The following is a 19,012-nucleotide window of genomic DNA, read 5'->3' on the forward strand; positions in this document are numbered from 1 at the left end:
CTCCAAAGGCTACTTAAGAAAGTTACTTCTTGGCCTGAGGAGGTTAATAACACACTAAAGCCTTTTAACTCTAGATCCCCCGAATATATGGACTACCAAAAATCCATAAACAAAATGTACAATTACATCCCATAGTTGAAGGCATTGATTCTCCCACATGCAAATTAGCCAAACATTTAGCCAAAGCGCTCACACACTATACTGGCAACACACCATCACACATAAAAAACTCAGCCTGATTTAAAGTCAGTATAGAAAACCTCTCACTCCAACACACTGACATAATGGTCAGTTTTGATGTCACCTCCCTATTCAAAAATATCCCACTCAAAGATACCTTAGAGCTCATCCAAGCCAAATTTCCTCCCAATATCTCAACCCTATTTCAGTTCACAGGCTATTTCGTTTGGCAAGAAAAATTCTACAATCAGATAGAGGGGGACAGTCATGGGTTCACCACTCCCCCCTCCCCCTCCCCCCCTGACCAACTTCTTTATGGACACTTTTGAAGAAAAAGCCTTAAACTCAGCCCCACAAAAACCAACTGTTTGGCTATGCTACATGGATGATATGTTCGCTATTTGGCCAAATGGCTCATCTTCTTAACACACTTAAACAACGAACACCCCCCACAATCCAGTTCATCTTGGAAAAAGAAAAAAATAACACTTAATTTCCTAGACACTCTGATTACACATCAGCCTGGTGTGTAATCAGAGATACTTGGTTTTCTCGGTTTACAGAAAACCAACCCATACAAGCAGATATATTCACCAGAAATCCCCCCCCCTCCCCTCACAACAATATGGGGTTATAAAAACCCTATATAACAGGGCAAAATTAATCTGTTCAGATGACAATGCCCTAACCTCTGAAATAAACTACATCCTTAACATGTTCTTAACCAATGGCTACAATCTCCAAAAAATCCAGAAAATGTTAAAATGTTAAAACCAGCCCCCCCCCCCCCCCCAGGTTTTAACAAAGATTACACTAAATCTATCATCATTCCTTACATCTGGGGCACCTCTGATAAGTTAACCAAAATCTTAAAGAAATATGACCTGATGACCTGTTACAAAACATATAAAAAATTGGCATCCCTTATCCGCTCCAACGAAGACCAGCCACTTCCCCTAGCCTACCTGGAGTATACCAGGTTCCTTGCAGCTGTAAACTGTCCTACTATGGCTAAACAGAGAGTACAGCTAATATCAGGATAGCCGAACACAAAGACACTACATCTGGTTTCACCAATATAGCCATTCTGGGATTGTGGACCATGCTCTGGATACCCACCACAGAATACGATGGAATAAAGCCATTTTACTAAACTGCAGCAAATATATATATGAAAGATTGTTCACGGAATCAGCGTCAGCTCTAAAAAACTTCCCACACCTCAATAAATTTAGGTGCATGAGACTGTGCCAAATTTGGGAAGCTTGCATCATGAGAACATTAGCCCACTAGCCAAGACAACTCAATTTAGCCTGCTGGGGGGGGGACACCTTTAGGACTCTAGGACCAACAACAGTTACTCTCTTCGGCTTCATGTGCTCATTATTAGTGCCTGCATGCACTTATCATAGTTTTATGTTCCCATGAAGATGGCAATGTAACATTGCCAAAATATAGGAAGTATTGATTAAAGTTTTCTTTTAATTAATATTTAGTATATATTGTAATTTTCTGAAATAATTTAATAGTCATGTGTTACCAACGTATAAGCTTATCAACAAGAATTATAGATATATCTGCTAAAACCACAGAAAAAAAACAACTTTTAGTTATTAATTTTTTTAAATTTAAATTTGAACCGATTTTTATTTTTAGAGGTACCTGTAGCATAGTATAATTATTAAAAGAACACGTAAGACCACAGTAATAACTTTTAATTAATAAAGGTGCAGATATTTCATACTGAAACAATCGCAGCAACAATTGTATTTTAATAGGCGATCCACTGAATGTTCGTTACTTGTATTCCATTCCTATAACTGTTTGTGTGACACTGAAGATGGTTTTAGCAGTAGCACACTCAGGATTTAATCTTGGAGGGGGGGCCCGAGTTGAGTAGACAATTTGAGAATACACACTACGCACCACATACAACCTATGACTGAGCATCTGCAATGTGCAATGATCGCTAATTCATAAGTAGTATATAGTATAGAAATAGAAGACACGACACAACATAAATTTAAAAAAAAAATGAATTTTAACTAGGGAAAGATTTTTGGAAAATTTTCTAGTGTTATTTTCCTTTTTCTTTGGAGGAGCCAGGGCCCCCCCTCTGGGAGTTTTAGTATGAAATATCTGTACCTTTATTAATTAAAAGTTATTACTGTGGTCTAACGTGTTCTTTTAATAATTGAACTGATTTATTATTATTATTATTATATTACCCAAGACCCCATGGAGTCAAAGACTCATCTGGGAGCTCCTTTTATCACACACACACACAGCTCATCATATCATGCTTTAAACAGACTCAAATTCTCTGCAGACACCACACTTTCAGGCAAGGCATTCCAATCATTTATTTTTATACTATTTTTAAATGCAAATATATGTATACCAATGTTGTACTGTTTTTATTTTATTAAAATGAATTATTATGGAAAAGATTTTTATTTTCAATAAACTAAAAAAAAAATATGCATATGAATTTGATTAACTGAAATAGACTTATTCTTTTGAGGCCTCATAGTGATGTTGCGACTAGAGCCTCCAAAAGTATAAATGTGGTCCTGATTTATTATGCGTTGGCTAATTTTCCTCAAGGGCTCACTTTAGTGAGTATGGGCATGGCAAACCCGAGGTACCTGATGCTGGACCATGCCTTACTTCATGTAATATACATCGGTTATATTATCTGTAGACTGGTCCCTCCCCTTTTTTCTTTCCTTCTTTCTTTTCTTCTTGCTACCTCCCCCCCCCCCCCCAATGTTATTAGAGTATTCGAGGGCTAGGGGTGAATCTTTCCCATTTTGCTATTTCATCTTGAAAGGAATTTTACATAGGCACATGGAATGTCCAGGGTTTACAGATGGGTACTCTTGAGATTGTCTGTAAAGAGATGGATAGGTATAAAATTGACATCTTGGGAATTACAGACACCAGATGGAATAGAGAAGGTCACTTCAAAAGACAGGATGGTAAGCTAGTTATTTACTCAGGTGGTGACTCAAAACATCATAGGGTAACTGTGATACTGAAGACAGCTCAGACAAGAAGCCTTCTTGGTTATAACCTCATTAATGATAGGATACTCTCCATTAGACTTAAGGCTCAGCCTACCAATGTATCAATTGTGGTAGTTTATGCACCCCACATGGATAGGCCTGAAGAAGAGAGTGAAGAATTCTATGAAAACTTACAAACTGTTTTGGACTGCCTACCAAGGAGAGACATACTGTACATCTTAGGAGACTTAAATGCAAAAGTGGGAAAGAGTATGAGAGTCAGGCCGGAGTGTGGCATGTTTGGTCTGGGTGAACATAACACCCATGGTGAAAGACTGTTGGAATTTGCCCATGCTAACAGATTAGTTATTACCAATACCTGCTTCCAGAAACATCCACGATGGACCTATACTTGGACATCTAACATTGATAGGTCAAGGCACCAGATTGATTACATCCTGGCTCTCCAGCGGTGGAAGACAAGCATCTCTGATGTGCATACTTGTCCTGGAGCAGATTGTGGTACAGACCATCAGCTGGTAAGAGCCAAAGTAAGACTAAGACTCCGAAAACTTCCAGGTCAGGCACATTCCACTAGATTGGATGTTAGAGTAATTCCTAGTGGATTCACAGAAGAAACATCAACTCGGCTGGATGATTTTTTGGAGACCAATGAGGAAATCTCACCAGAAATGCTTTGGGAAGGAGTCAATATGATAATACAGGATACAGCGAAGACGTATCTGGGCCCAATAAGAAAACCAAGAGACCCATGGATATCAGATTCAACATGGGAACTAATCAAAAGAAAGAGATTGAAAAAACAAAGAGACACAGGGACCGAAGAATACAAGTACATTGAGAAATCAGAAGAGCCATCAAGCAGGATAAGGAAAAGTTCTATACTAATAAATGCGAAGAAATAGAGTTCCAGATGAGAAGGCATAATTATAAAAGGATGTTTTATTTAGTTTGTGACTTAAAGCACAAGTTTAAGCCTAAATTGAATGTCATCAAAGACAGGAATGGATCATTACTAACAGAAGAGTTGGAAATCAAAAACAGATGGAAAGAATACTGTGAGGAACTGCACAGCAGAGTGGATAAAGAAAATGTGGAGTCCTCCCACCAAGAAAATTTTGATTTCGAACCTCCTCCACTTAGGCATGAAGTTGAAAGAGCAGTTAAGCAGCTCAACAGCAATAAGGCCCCATGTGCAGATGGAATCCCAGCAGAGTTAATTAAGGCCACAGGGGATGGAGAGATAAGAGTGTTTCATAGATTGATTACAAGGATATGGGAGACAGGATCATGGCCTAGAGAATGGAAGAAGTCAGTTTTCATACCACTACACAAGAAAGGTGATAAGAAGGCATGCAAGAATTATAGAAGTATTAGTTTGATATCTAATGCAAGCAAAATTTTATTAAAGATCATGCTAAATAGGATTGAGGCCAAAGTTGAGCAGAGATGCCCGAGGAACAAGCAGGTTTTAGGAAAGGTAGGGGCACCAGAGATCAGATCCTTTGCCTTAGACAGATCATAGAAAAATATAAAGAATTCAGACTCCCTCTGGAAATGTGTTTCTTAGACTACTCTAAAGCTTTTAACTGTGTTGAGCATGTGAAACTGTGGGAAGTAATGAAAAGAATGGGTTTTCCTCAACACACTATCAGGTTGATAGCCAACTTGTATAAGGAACAAGAAGCCACAGTAAGAACAGGTGATGGACTGACTGACTGGCTTCAAGTTGGAAAAGGAGTTAGACAAGGATGTTTACTTTCTCCTCACTTGTTTAGTATATATGCAGAGGACATCATGCGTGCAGCATTGGATGAGCTCAGGACAGGAATTAAGATAGGAGGTAGATTGATCAGTAATCTGAGGTATGCTGATGATACAGTACTCCTTTGTAATGACATGGAAGAACTAGGACTAATTCTTGACAAAGTTAACAAGATCAGTAATAACAGAGGACTTCAACTCAATTCTAGCAAGACAAAGATCATGGTTCTCAAAGGAAAAACAAACAGAGAAGCTCTTGAGAAACAAGTGTATCTTAATGGAGAAAGAGTTGAGGAAGTCAGCAAGTTTGAGTACCTGGGATCCATTATTAATGTGAAGAATTGCTGTTCAGAAGATGTCAGAAAAAGGTTAGGAATGGCTAAAACAACAGTCAGAGACCTGTCTAAAATCTGGAAGGATGGATCTATCTCCATGAGAACAAAGTTGAGGATTAGTTTTGCTTACTGGCCGAAAAACAATAAGGGATTTTTATCCCCTTAACTTATCAACTACGCCAGAAAAAATAGCTGTTTTGGCTTTTCTTCCAAAGTTGAGGATTTTAGATGCAGTTGTTTTTCCAACAGCAACTTATGGATGCGAGACTTGGAACCTAAAGAAGTCAGATAAGAAACCGATATCTGCTTTTGAGATGTGGTGTTACAGAAGGTTGTTGAGGATATCATATACTGAAAGGCATACAAATGAATGGGTGTTAGAAAAGATTAGCAGAACTTTAAGGCTCCTTAAGGATATTGACAGAAGAAAGTTAAATATTTTGGACACATAGAAAGGATGGAAGGAGGACTTCTCAGAACAGTAATAGAAGATAAAGTTCCTGGAAAAAGCGGCAGGGGTAGACCATCAATGAGATGGATGGATGGCATGTGTGGAGTGACTGATCTTCAGAGAGTTGAGGCTGCCAGAAAAGCAAACAACAGGACTACATGGCGAGGCCTGGTGTGGAACATCATCGAGCATCAGAGTGACCATACGGCATCTGTAGATGCCCAGTGAACATAGAGAGAGAGGCTAATTTAGAACTCCTACTTTTGACCTTCTGTGCTCAAAATTTCCTTGCCCCATTTTATCAGTCTCCAAACAATGATAACTACTCAGACCTCTTCACATTCCTTTCTATGAAACTCAACCATCTGCAACCCACTATCCAAATAGTGAGGTCATCTCTAGATGATCTCACTGGCCTCAATTCCAACTGGCTCCCCTTTGCTAACACCACTGACCAAGCTAAATGAGAAGCAGGTCTTTGCTATAAGTAACCCTCTTCACTTTCCAAATAATTTGGATCTCTTTTTGAACATTTCTCTTTCCAGATACACTATACAGGTCACTACTCCTCTTGGCAACTCAGACCACAATCTTGTACATGTCTCCTCCATCAGAGAATACCATTCCTACAACTACTCCCAATCTCGCATCCTCTGGCACTACAAAAATAGCAAATGGGATGATCCCCAGAATTTTTACTCCTCCTTTCCTTAGTCTGACTACTACTTCCACTCATCTGACCCTAACATCTGCTATGAACGGATCACAGAAATTATCCTCACTGGCATGAAGGTCTTTATCCCCCCATTCAACCCAAACTCCTCATTCACTTTCCAAGTCCTGGTTCAACAGAAAGTGTATCAAAGCAGTCAAAGAAAAAATTCAGTTGACTACAGTTGTCTTACATCAAGAACTCCAGCTGCATACTCTGTATGTACCAAGGCATGCAAAATATGCAAAACAGTCATCGGTAAATCCAAATCAGATTTTACAGAGGGCAAACAGCAGAAAACTTGCCTCCTCTCCAAATGGAAGCTGTGCATTCTGGTCCCTTGCTAAGGTTGTTGGATGCAACTTCTACTCACCAGCACTTCCACCTCTCTCCCTCTCTCTCATCCTGATGGTACCACTATTTCTTCAGCCAAAGATAAAACTGACCTCTTAGCATCATTCTTTTCTTCTAACTCCTCCATAGGTTATCAAGAGAAATAGCCTCTTACCATAATGGAATCTAAGTAGCCTCCATGTAGACAAAAATAGATGAGAAAAAGGTAGCAGGGTTTTTTCTCCAAGAAACTCAGGTTTTTCATCCACCGTACAGACAAATCAACCTTCAGAACACACGCAATTTAAAAACAAAATATACTGTTGTTGGTGATGATGGGCAGTAGATGGCATAGATGGTAGAAGTGGAGAGGATGAGATGTATTTAGTAAAGTAGAGTGCCCTCCCACAATGAGGTGTAATGTAATAATAATAATAATAATATTAATAATAATAATAACAATAAACTACTAAATAATCTGGATACTAAAGTCTTCTGGTCCAGATAGTATTTCTCCAATTGTTCTCAAACATTGTGTTCCAGAGCTAACACCTGTCCTGCATTGTCTCTACAATCTATTATACATAGCTGATACTCATTCCAATGCGTGGAGCAATCTCATATCCATCTTATCCCAAAAAAGGAAGATATAGGTCTACTGTCAAACTACCTTCCAATTAATATTTTATTAATATTTATATTTATTAATTTTATTATATAATATTATTATTATTATTATTATGAGCAGCGAATTTCTCCACTACTTAGAGGGGGCATATCAATTAATCAGTGACCACCAATAAGGATTCTGCCATTCAAGATTTACAGCTGCCTTGGTAGCTTGCATCACCCACCACTGGATATGTCCCATGGAAAAGTTCCAAGAAACTCATGCTTGCTCTTAACATTTCCAGAGCTTTCAACCAATTCAGACATTGAGGACAAATTGCCATCCTTTGGTCTCTCTGCCAACCTCTGTAATTGGGTAGCCAAACAGTTTTCTCTTTGGTCATTTTCTGGGAGTCATAGTGGATGGCTCCTTCTCTTCGAGCTTCACCACCAATGCTGGCGTGCATAAAGGCTCTGCCCTATCACCTACCCTCTTCCTCCTGTATATAAATTACCTACTCACAGTCCTACTCACCAATCCTATCAACAGTTTTGAAGACAACAGTCCTCTCCATTCATCCTACTCATTTGACAAAACATGCAGTACTCTTACATCTCAGGCTATGTGATCATCTACATTTAGCGCTTTAAACACTGATCTGCATACTATTCTTCAATGGGGCATTGACAATCTTGTCACTTTTAATGCCACCAAAACACAGTCTTGCATTTTTCTCTTACAAAAGCCTCATCCTTAGTAATACACAAAGGTACCAGACAAGATCAAATCTCTTTGCATGGATTAACATTTACTTCTAGTCTCTCCTGGCATAAACACATCACATCAATTGCTTTCTCAGCTTCCAAAAAACTTGGCATTTGTTTTCATTCAAGATACTATTTTACACCCAACCAACTCTTCACTATATACAAATCCCAAATCCATCCATGCTTAGAATACTATCCACATGTTTTAGGTAGCAAAGCTAAAACTATCCTAAAAATCATTGACTCTGTCCAGAGAAGAGCAATTTCGCTCATAGATGATCTCTCTCTTACAGATTCACTTCAGCATCTATCTCTCAAATGCAATGTTTCACCACTATGTCTATTCTGTAGGTACTTTAATGGTCAGTGCTCTGCTGAACTGGCAGCCATCATTCCTCCACTTCCTGTTGCACCTGTTAATACAAGAGCTGCAGCTACATCACCCCTTCACTGTGCAACTGCAAACACACTGATTCAGTTTCTATTCATCTTTCTATTTATATTTTATTTTTCCCTTTTATTCCATCTACCTCTGTTCTCTGAAACAACCTTCCTCATGAAGTATTCCCAAACAACTATAATCTGGAACTCTTAAAAAAAAAAAAAAAAAAAAAAAACTCTCAATATTCATCTGCATCTGTCCCCTGCCCCAAAGAACTGATATGCTTATAGGTCCTTCGATCTCTTGTGTTGTATGCGATCAATATAATAATATCAAAAAAAAAATAAAGAAATATATTTTCGTCCTTGCTTTCTAAAACATATGTGCAGTTTGACCATTTGACCATAAGAAATTACTGGTTAAGCTTATTTTAAAGCTGCTCAGATAAACCAGCACATGTTTTAACACTATATTGTATGCCCACACTTCATAGAAGCGACTTTGGCAGATTGCCAATAATAGTCAATTAATGCCAAAGGGGAAGAAAGAAATAAAGGATGTATGAATTGGTCACTAACACATGAAATCACGTGCTTTATACATAAATTTTCTAACTGTTGTACAAGCAAAATAGTTACCACTTTAAGAACTAGAATTTTCATCAAAGAAAAGCTCATTTTCTGACGTATAATAATAAACACTCATCCCATGAAACGCATTGATTACCCTAATATCTGAATGGATTCTCCTTCTTCTGACATGTGCAGAAGTGTCAAAGGGTCTCGCATCTGTGGGTATACAGTACTTAATTGCAATACTGTTTAATGGACATTTTTCTTAAATTTATTATGGTGACTACTAGGATATTCACAATAATAACTGTGACTATCCTAATAAAAAATAATCATAACAAAAAGCAGCTATGATTATCACACATCTAGTAGCCAGTTACAGAAATAGTGCATTTTAGACTAATGTCATCCATATTCTAAATAACAGGATTTTCTGAGCATATTTTTTTGCAATTTATTTTTTAATAAATTATTGTAATTAATAAACCAAAAGTCAGACATACAAAATGATTTTTTATCATATCCTTAACTAAAATTAAAAGCACCATTTACTGAATTTATTACTGCACAAGTTTATAAGGCAAAAAAAACTTACTGAAGGTTCACTAAGTGTCACATTTCTTCCATCGCGTTCAATGACATAATGGCGATTGTAACTGTCAGATACAGTAAACCAAAATCTGTCATAAGATGTGTTGGAAACCAAGTGTTTGTAGCTGATGAGGTTTTCATAAATATCAGCCATGGTGAAACTTGTAACTGGTGAATAGTTTGCATCAGTTGACTGAATATCTAATGATCCATTTTCAGGTGGTCTAAATACTCTAAAATTCAGATCAGTATCCTAAAACGAGAAAAACCATATATAATTTTTTTGAAGATTGATTACAAAAAGTATGTAATGCATGGGAAAAAAAAGAAACGAAAAACTGACAGCAATAGAATTTACATTCATTATTTGGTCTGTTTATGGACTGCTTCTGAGAAAAATCAGTGACTCATGACAGAGTGCAAGTATAAATATACTTTCAAAAGAGATGCATATACGGAAACTATAACAATTTGATTCTGTATATGCATTCACCCTTCACTATAGTGATCTGGAAAGGACCAGAGGAATAGTCTATAACAGTGGACAGTTCACTATAGGAAATTTCCTTTAAAAGCAACTCTGCTACAATGCAACATTGGTTACGACTTTCCAGTAGTTTGTTATTGTGAGAGAGCTCACAATGTTGAAAATTTACTGTATTTGTATTTCTTTTGATGTTGTGCAACTAGTTTTCAACTAGCATTCTTAGTATAACAATTTAGTGATGTTTCCAAGAAGCAGAAAAAACTGCAGAAAGATTCTGCAGTTAGTAAATGTGTAGACTGGGTATGGTTTCCTAGTGATAAACCATAATACAGGCTCCTCACCAGGTTTCAGATAAGTTTCTTGTAGGCAAAGGCATACTAGCTTATACTTCTGCAGAGGATCTTAATGTCTCTGGGACTTATTCTTTTGGGGGAATTATGGATAGGCGATATTCATGTCTTTCTCCTCTAGGAAAATATCAAACTGTTGTTAAACTCAACTCTCTCTACAGAATATTAAAAATTTGCATTTTTAATATTCTGATTTTAATGATTTAATTAAAATGATTTAATGATTTGGTCTGTTTATGGACTGCTTAAGTAAAGAGCATGAAAACATTTTTTTTTCTGCTGAAATGTTGAGAGGTTTTTGTTTGATTGCACACCAAATGTTAGACTATCATTCTTCCAACCTTTGGCATATGCTCAGGAGTAAGAAGGGATGTTTATCCTCAAAACTAAAACAAATACTGAATGCACAAACAGACTGTTTGTGCATTCAGTATTTGTTTTTGTGCTCTTTACTGCCCACATCAGGTACAGAGAACATAACCATCATAGGCAGTCTGAGTATTATCACATTTCTGGCATCTGAAGGATCTCAATGCATGCTGGATGCAGAGATTGATAGTTCAGTACAAACAGACTGCTTTTAAACTAGTTGGAGGTCTGGTGATCCTAAATGTAAGGATGATATTCCTTGATGGGAAAAAGACTGCTATTCCCTATACTGATGAATGGTTCTTCTTCTTACAGCTGTCATTCCTTCATCTATCAGCTTGAAACAAATCTTGTCATGTGGAACATCAAGGAGATCCTGTTCTGATATCACTCTTCTAGAGTGGCTTAATGTTTAATGATGGATACTGTAAAATAGTATCCCCCAATTAATGTTGCACAAAGGAATTATTCTGAATATTAAGGATATCTTTCAACAAGGATATCTTCTGAAATGAGATTTTTAACTGATTTTGAAGAACTTTCAAAATCCTTCTGGATGGAGAAGGATGGCATTTTCCTGATAGGATGTTCACTTGTTGGGTGTATTAGGAAAGCTAATGTATAAGAAAGTACATTATAATACTTTTTTTCTTAGATTTAGTATCAATTAATGTGCCAATGGACTCTCAACTTTGTTGGAGCTTTGTAAGGGTCCCTGAAATTGAGTATGAAGGATTTGACACCAGAGATTCCAATTCACCATGGAGCCACACGTGGATACCCATTACATTATAAGTAATGAATGATTGGAAGTGGAATCCCAAGGCTACTCTGAACACCATACTCACACCAGAGCAAGCTTTGGATCTTGTTGAAGCAGTACTGACACACACACACACAAACCATATTCTCCCTTTATGGATGTCTAGAGTCCACATTGATTGGTAAACACCACTTTTTTTGGGGGGGGGGGTCTTTCTCCACCACAAACAAATTTTCTACATGTAGGGAAATAAACTTATGGCCACTTCTTCTACTAAATTGTATACAAGGGTTGTTTGAAAAGTTTGAAAAAAATCACCTTTTTTTTCAAAAAAAAAGCGAGTTTCCAATTTTTTCATCCCATCTAAAAAGTAGGATTTGTCAAATTGTGCAAAATAGTCATTGACAACCTTGATGAAATCCTCGTTCAAAGAACGTTTTTTCCCACCAAGCCAAATTTTTAAGTTTGGGAACAAGAAGAAGTCACATGAGGCGAAGTCCAGAGAACACAGTGGATGTGGAACCTATTTGAACCTCAATTCGTGCAATTTTGCCATTGCAATGGCCGATGTGTGGGACAGTGCATTGTCTTGATGAATGAGCACTTTTTTGTGTGCCAATCTTAGCTGTTTTTTCTTCAGTTCTGCTTTTAAATGATCCAATAATGATGCATAATAGACTCCTGTTATTGTCTTACCCTTTTCCAAATAGTCTCTCATGATAATTCCTTGGGAATCCCAAAAAACAGTGACCATCACCTTTCCAGCTGACAAAATGGTCTTCGCTTTTTTCGGTGCTCTTTCAGCAGTCAAAACATGCACAACGCCTGGTGAAAGAGCACCGAAAAAAGCAAAGACCATTTTGTCAGCTGAGGTGATGAAGCTTGGACTCAGGTGTGTAGTGATAGATCCAAGCTTCATCTACAGTCACGAATCAATGCAAAAAAATCCTATGAATTGCGATTAAACATCACCAAACACTGCATTGAAATGTCTTTTCGCATGTGTTTTTGATTGACAGTCAACAATCGCAACACCCATCATGCACACAGCTTTTTCATATGCAATTTTTAGTGCAGGATATTATACACCCATTCAGTTGAGATGCCTACCATCTCAGCAATCTCACGCACTTCCACTCAGCAGTCTTCCATAATGATACCATGGATTTTGTCAATCAATTCCTTTGTAGTGACCTTGTTCAGGTGTCTGGAGCACACTTCCTCTTCGATGGACTTACAACCACGTTTAAACTCATTTATCCAAAAATAAATAGTCTTTAATGTTGGTGCAGAGTCGCCATGAACTGCATGTAACTTGGCTTTGATCTGTGCAGCTGTCTACTTGTACAAATAAAATTTTTACCACTGCACAAAACTTGTTTTTCTACATTTTTATGAAAAATGTGAACGGGGTCATTTTAAATGTTTGCCAAATTGCCAGGGATCATGAAAAAGATGATACGTACCAACATTTGTATGAACAAACTGTGTCGCTGTGTATTGGAAATTTACCAAACTTTTCAAACAACCCTCATATAAAGGAAGTCATGCCACTGCCATGGTCCACATGGACATAGAGCCTGGGTTTTCTCTTTGTGTGGGTGATCTGATCACAAATTCTTTTACATCCCACTTTCTATCAACAGCTGGGTAATTTAGTTCCTCTTTCTCATTAATCATGAAAGAAAAAATAAACAAATGCAGTCATTTTGAAGAAAAAAATACTTCTACAAAATCCCAACTAAAAATACCACAGAAAGCATCACTAATACATGCAAGAAAATTGTTTCTATATACATATATATGATGTCTTGATATTGTTTCCAATTTCACATTGCCTTTTTGGCATAATTTTAAATTCTGCACTAAATATCACCATCGATCTTAAAAGTTATCCAGATATGTCTGATTTGTTACTCTCTCATATACAAAAAAAAATTTTTAATAAATTACTAAGTCTACAAGTTAGTAAACAAAGGAGGCTCCATAACTAAAAAGAGTAATTTTTGTTGTTGATGTTCCAATATACATCATTTCTGCATGTATTAATGACTGCCTTAATGCTAATGGAAGAGTGGATATTGGAAGTATTAGTGAAGGTATATATATATATATATGTGTGTGTGAATGATCAGCATAGGAACAGACTGAATCAGGATGAGTGGATAGTTGAGACTGACAGATATATGGATAAATGGTGATAAAGGTGAATGAGCAAGGCAGGTGTGATGGGATAATCACAACCAACAAGTGGCTTGGGTAGGTTTGGTTATAGACCTAAAAGTGAACCCCTGTGTTTATTTACAAATACCAGGGGTATCAGAAATAGGGAGGATGAAATAGCTTCATAGATTGAATTTATTTACTCCAAAATCATTAGATTAAGTGATACATGGTTGAATAAAGATAATATCTAATGGGAATAGAAATGGAAGGGAACAGTGTTTTTCATGATGATAGAAAGGAAAAAAAGGGTTGGGAGTGCTGCTAATGATAGGAGGGGAATTATGTCCACATAAGGTAAACATGAAGGAGGGAAATAGTGGCAATGGTTTTAAGGCAGTGTGGGGTGAGATGCAGGTTGACAGGAAGAGATACTTAGTTGGATTTTGCTATAAGCCAGGGAATGTGAAGGGAGGTGATGAAGAAATGTATAAACAATCTTGGATTAGTGAACAGAGGACGGGTGATTATTATGGGTGATTTTCCATTATCGGAGTATTATTATTATTATTACATGACACCTCCAGGGAGTCCAAAGACTCATCAAGGGAGGGCACCTACTCTATAACTCTCTATCTCCACTACCCACAATCCACCAACTACAATGAACCACAACTACACCAACACCATCTACCGCCCACCACTCCCACTAGTATTTTCAGGGACAATCACAAACATCCAAGCCCACAGTGGGACTCAAACCTGCAGCCTTTTGGCTGGAGAGCGGATACACTAACCACTCGGCCAACCAGGCTGGATGGCTGAGTGTTATAGATCAGAATGAATCTATACTCCTATAAAGAAACTTAATTCCTTAGTGGGAACAAGGAAAATTACTTTTTTTTAGTCCTTGAGAGATAATTGTCTTTGGGAGTAAAGGAGGGCATGCAAGGATCGCAAGTTTTAGATCTGATCATTTCATCAGAGAATGTAATTGTGAGTGGGGTTACGCACTTCAATCCAGTAGGTGAGAGTGATCATGAAGTGATCACCTGAGTTGTGGCTAGCCATATGAAAACTTTCATATATATATATGAAAGTACATGATTGGTGATTTTGGTAAGCTTCAGTGGCAAATTCTCCATGCTTGCTGCGCAAGCTCATTAATTGAGAAAGAAGTAATATTTATTTGTTAATAAATGAAATGCTTATAAATGGAATGCTTATAAATGCATTCCATTTAGGTTTTTATTTTGTAGACGGAAGACGTCTTAAGCTTATCCGGCAATAATTGAGCTTTGCGTTGTGTGTCGAAGGCCGATGCTTGCTCATCTAGTCAAAGATACCTTGGCTTGTTCGGTTGTAGGCGCTTCCAGGTCCTTGCTGCGGCACTGTGATTTCATGCACGAGCATGTCGATTTCCGCTCCCTTCACATCATCTTAAACACAAGGCCATATGCAGTCAAAGTAGCTCTAGCCAGTGAGCTTCAGCCAGCCTTTACAAGTGTGTGTGTTGCTTGGGAAAATTAAGTTACAACCAACTTTTTATGACGATGTTATTGACCAGTTCATAAAGAAGAACCGTAGGCAGTGGAGTAGCTAGGGGGGGGGGCGGTCTGCCCCAGGCAGCACTTTGAACCTTTTTTGAACTTTTACAGTTAATTCTAAAATACAGTCTCGAGAACTCAGTTTCAAATATTGTAATACTACTGCAAATTTTCCTCACAATTGCTGTAAGTGTTGCTTGTTGTGAGAGGAGTTTTTCTAAATAAAATTTGATTAAGAATTACCTACATTACTATGAAACAGATTTTGACAATGTCATCGAAGAATTTGCTAACAGAAAAGCAAGAAAAATAGCAATCAATGTGTGAATTATTTAGAAAGGCAAAAGGCTGAATAAAGTAGGTGTAAATTGGATGAATGAGGGGCTTAAGCATGAAATCTGGAAGAAGAAGGCACTTTGGAGACAGCAGAAGAATAATGGTTATAATCAGTTCCAAGCTGCCTCCTAAGCTTGTCACAAAGAACAGTCCAAGAAAAACTCTCGGGAGTTTTTCTGATATGTGGCAAGTAGGAAGAAGAATGATTATGTTAAGATGATGTTAATGAATGAAAGTGAGAAATTGTAACTGCAGCAGAGGACAAAGTTGAGGGATTCAGTTTCATCAGGGTGTTTCATCCTCAGTGTGAAATCAGAAGTTCAAGTGCAGAGAATGAAATGAAATGAGAAAAGGCTTAATGATGAGCAAGCAAGAAGCATATGATGAGTTAAGTATGCTAGATATCAATAAAGCTGTAGGACTTGATGACATATCATCACATGTCTTAAGGGAATGCTTCAAGGAGTTAGCATCAGCTTCTACCTTTTTAACAAAAGTCTTGCAACAGCTTTCTTTCTTCTTCTTCTTCTGCAGCTTCTCCCACTTAAGTGGGATCACTGTTGATGAATCTCCTCCACATCCTCCTGTCTTGGGCTGTCACCACATCCACGTTCTTCATCCTCAAGTCCTCTTCTACCAGCTCCCTCCATCTCTTCTTTGGCTGTCCACGCTTCCTCCTTCCTTGCACATCCATCTGCATGACCCTTCTTCCCACATATTCGTCCTCCCCTCCTCATCACATGACCAAACCATCTCAACATTGCCTCCTGTATCTTCGCTCCTAAGTTCGTAACTTTCACTGTTCCCCTCACATAGTCATTTCTCAGACGATCCTTTCTGGTCACACCGCACATCCACCTAAGCATTCTCATCTCTGCTACTTCCATCCTGCTGATGTTATTTTTCCTCAGAGCCACAGTTTCTATAGCATACGTCATAGCTGGCCTCACTACTGTCCTATAGATTTTGCCTTTCAGATTGATCAGTACCCTCTTATCGCATAACACTCCAGCCATCTCCCTCCAGTTCCTCCAACCCGCTTGTATCCTGCATTCCAATTCCTTCTCAGCTCCTCCATCTTCTTCCACTGTTGAACCTAAGTATCTAAAGTCCCTTACCTTCCTGATGACATTTCCTTCCAGCTCCAGATCTGTCTCCTGGCCGCTGCCCACTGTGCAACACATATACTCTGTCTTACTTCTGCTCAGTCTCATACCTCTCTCTTCCATTACTTTTCTCCATCTTTTAACAAAAAGTCTTGCAACAGCAAAAGTCCCAAAAGAGTTGAAGGAAGGTAAAATTGCTCCACTTCACAAAGATGATAAAGCTAAGGCTACAAATTATAGGCCATTCTGTATATCTGGATTTGCCATTAACGTATTGGAGAGGTAGGTGAGAGTGGATACAAAATTGGGTTGAAAACAATGGTATTCTTGGTGATTGTCGGCATGAGTTTGTTAAAAGGGAGGTTGAGATCGTGTTTTACCAGTTGCTTATGTATTATAACAAGGGAATTATCCAATCCAATAGGGAATTATACCTTATCCAATACATTCTTCAAGGGAAGAATGTATTGGATAAGGGAGATGCACATGCAGTGGTATACTTAGATTTTGCAAAGTCTTGGGATAGATGACCATACCACAAGTTGGTAACTAAACTGAAGCAGATGGGATGGAACGATAGATTAGTGAGTTGCATAATACAACTAGCTCTCAGACAGGTATTAGCAAGTTGGGTCTGGGGGCGTGGTATCCCAGAAGAAGAAAGTCACTAGTAGTGTGCCATTGTTATTTAATTCAAAAGAAATGTGAGTCATGTAGAAAACGGCAAAATGAAGTGACAAATATTAAAGATGTAAAGAAAGACAGCGAGGATGTTATGGCAAAAGTGGAAGTATTGAATGAGGAATGAGAGTATGAAAGAAGTGGCTGAAAGTAATGTGGGTGATGAAGTGACAGTAAGAAGTGAAATAGCATACTCACATGGCATCCTCACAGGACAAAACAGGAGCTAGTACAACTGGAGAAATGATTGCCATCCAACAGAACAGGTGGGAGAATGAAAGAAAAAGTGAAAGGAGATGAAAGTGCAAGAAATTGAAAACAAGGATAAGGTATTATACAGACATTTGATGATAAGAGGTATACTTAATGAGATAATGATGACGGCATGTCTCCCAGTTGCAAAGATCAAGGATGTTTTGCTGTCAGTATTTTGTGTTCTGACATTGCAGTGCATATAAAGTCGTTATTGTCTCTTTGTTCCCAAAAGATCAGTTTTATCATTTTGTACTGTAATGACATTAATCTATTTAGTTTGTAGGGTGCACAGAAAGCATATGTTGTTATAGCGTATCTTAGTATATTTTGGCATAGTGCTTTGTACATTAGTGTTTTTAGGCATGTGGGAACTATGTCTTTTACCCTGTAGAGTTTGCCAGTTATTGTTCGGAGTTTGTTGTGTAGATGGTTTATGTGGCTATTCCAGTTCATATCCGCATTGAAGTAAATTCCAAGGTATCGTATTGTTTCAACCTGAGTGACTGTAGTGGTTTTACTGTTCTGTGTGTTTTTTATGTTGGAGAGTGGATGTTGAATGGTTATATATTTGTTATCAACTGGTCGAGTCAGTGGATTTCTGAATATCATTAATTTTGTCTTATCTGAGTTTAGGTGTATAAAGTTTTTGGTGAGCCAGTCTATGAGCAGATTTATGTCATGTTGGTTTGAGCTATGCTTGCATTATTATGGATGGATATTATAGCTGTATCATCTGAGTATTGGAAGATCTTACCTTTGAGAGGTAGCTGATTAATATTGTGCATGTAAATGCTGAATAGAGTTGGAGAGTGCTACAGCTCCCTGTGGCACTCCACAGGTTATTCGGTTTGACTCGTTATGTGTGATATGCTTTCTATTTTGAAGGTAGTTTGTAAACCACCTGTGCAGAGGCCCATCTATTCCAACATTCCTCAGCTTTTCTAACAAGGTTTGATGTGTGAGTGTATCAAATGCTTTAGTTAGATCAATAAAGACTACCATGGGAATTTGTTTTTGTCTAAGGCAGTATTAATTATGTCTGTAAAGTCTTCCAAGAGAGATGTTGTTCCCTTATTTTTCTGAAAACCATATTGTGTTTTGGGGATAATATGAAAGTTCTCTGTTTCTTTAGTATACTATCCGCTCCATAATTTGGTTGATTATTGGTAACATTGCTATGGGTCTGTAATTGCTGATTAAATTTCTTTTTCCATGTTTGTATATGGGTG

At 37.8% G+C, this 19,012-nt stretch overlaps 1 protein-coding gene across 3 annotated transcripts in view; it reads right to left on the reverse strand.

Annotated features, from left to right (window-relative positions):
* Nucleotides 1-19,012, reverse strand: part of LOC150099333 (extracellular matrix organizing protein FRAS1-like) — a 1,385,483-nt gene that overhangs the window by 487,841 nt on the left and 878,630 nt on the right. For all 3 annotated transcript variants that reach the window (XM_090403569.1, XM_090403568.1, XM_090403570.1), the window contains one exon: nt 9,731-9,979. In XM_090403569.1, the coding sequence (XP_090259695.1) occupies nt 9,731-9,979 (249 nt within the window). The remainder of the gene's footprint in view (nt 1-9,730; nt 9,980-19,012) is intronic.

The sequence above is a fragment of the Typopeltis vanoorti genome, chromosome 14, assembly GCF_054136105.1.
Source record: "Typopeltis vanoorti isolate ZY-2024b chromosome 14, IOZ_Tvanoo_1.0, whole genome shotgun sequence".
Taxonomy (NCBI): domain Eukaryota; kingdom Metazoa; phylum Arthropoda; class Arachnida; order Uropygi; family Thelyphonidae; genus Typopeltis; species Typopeltis vanoorti.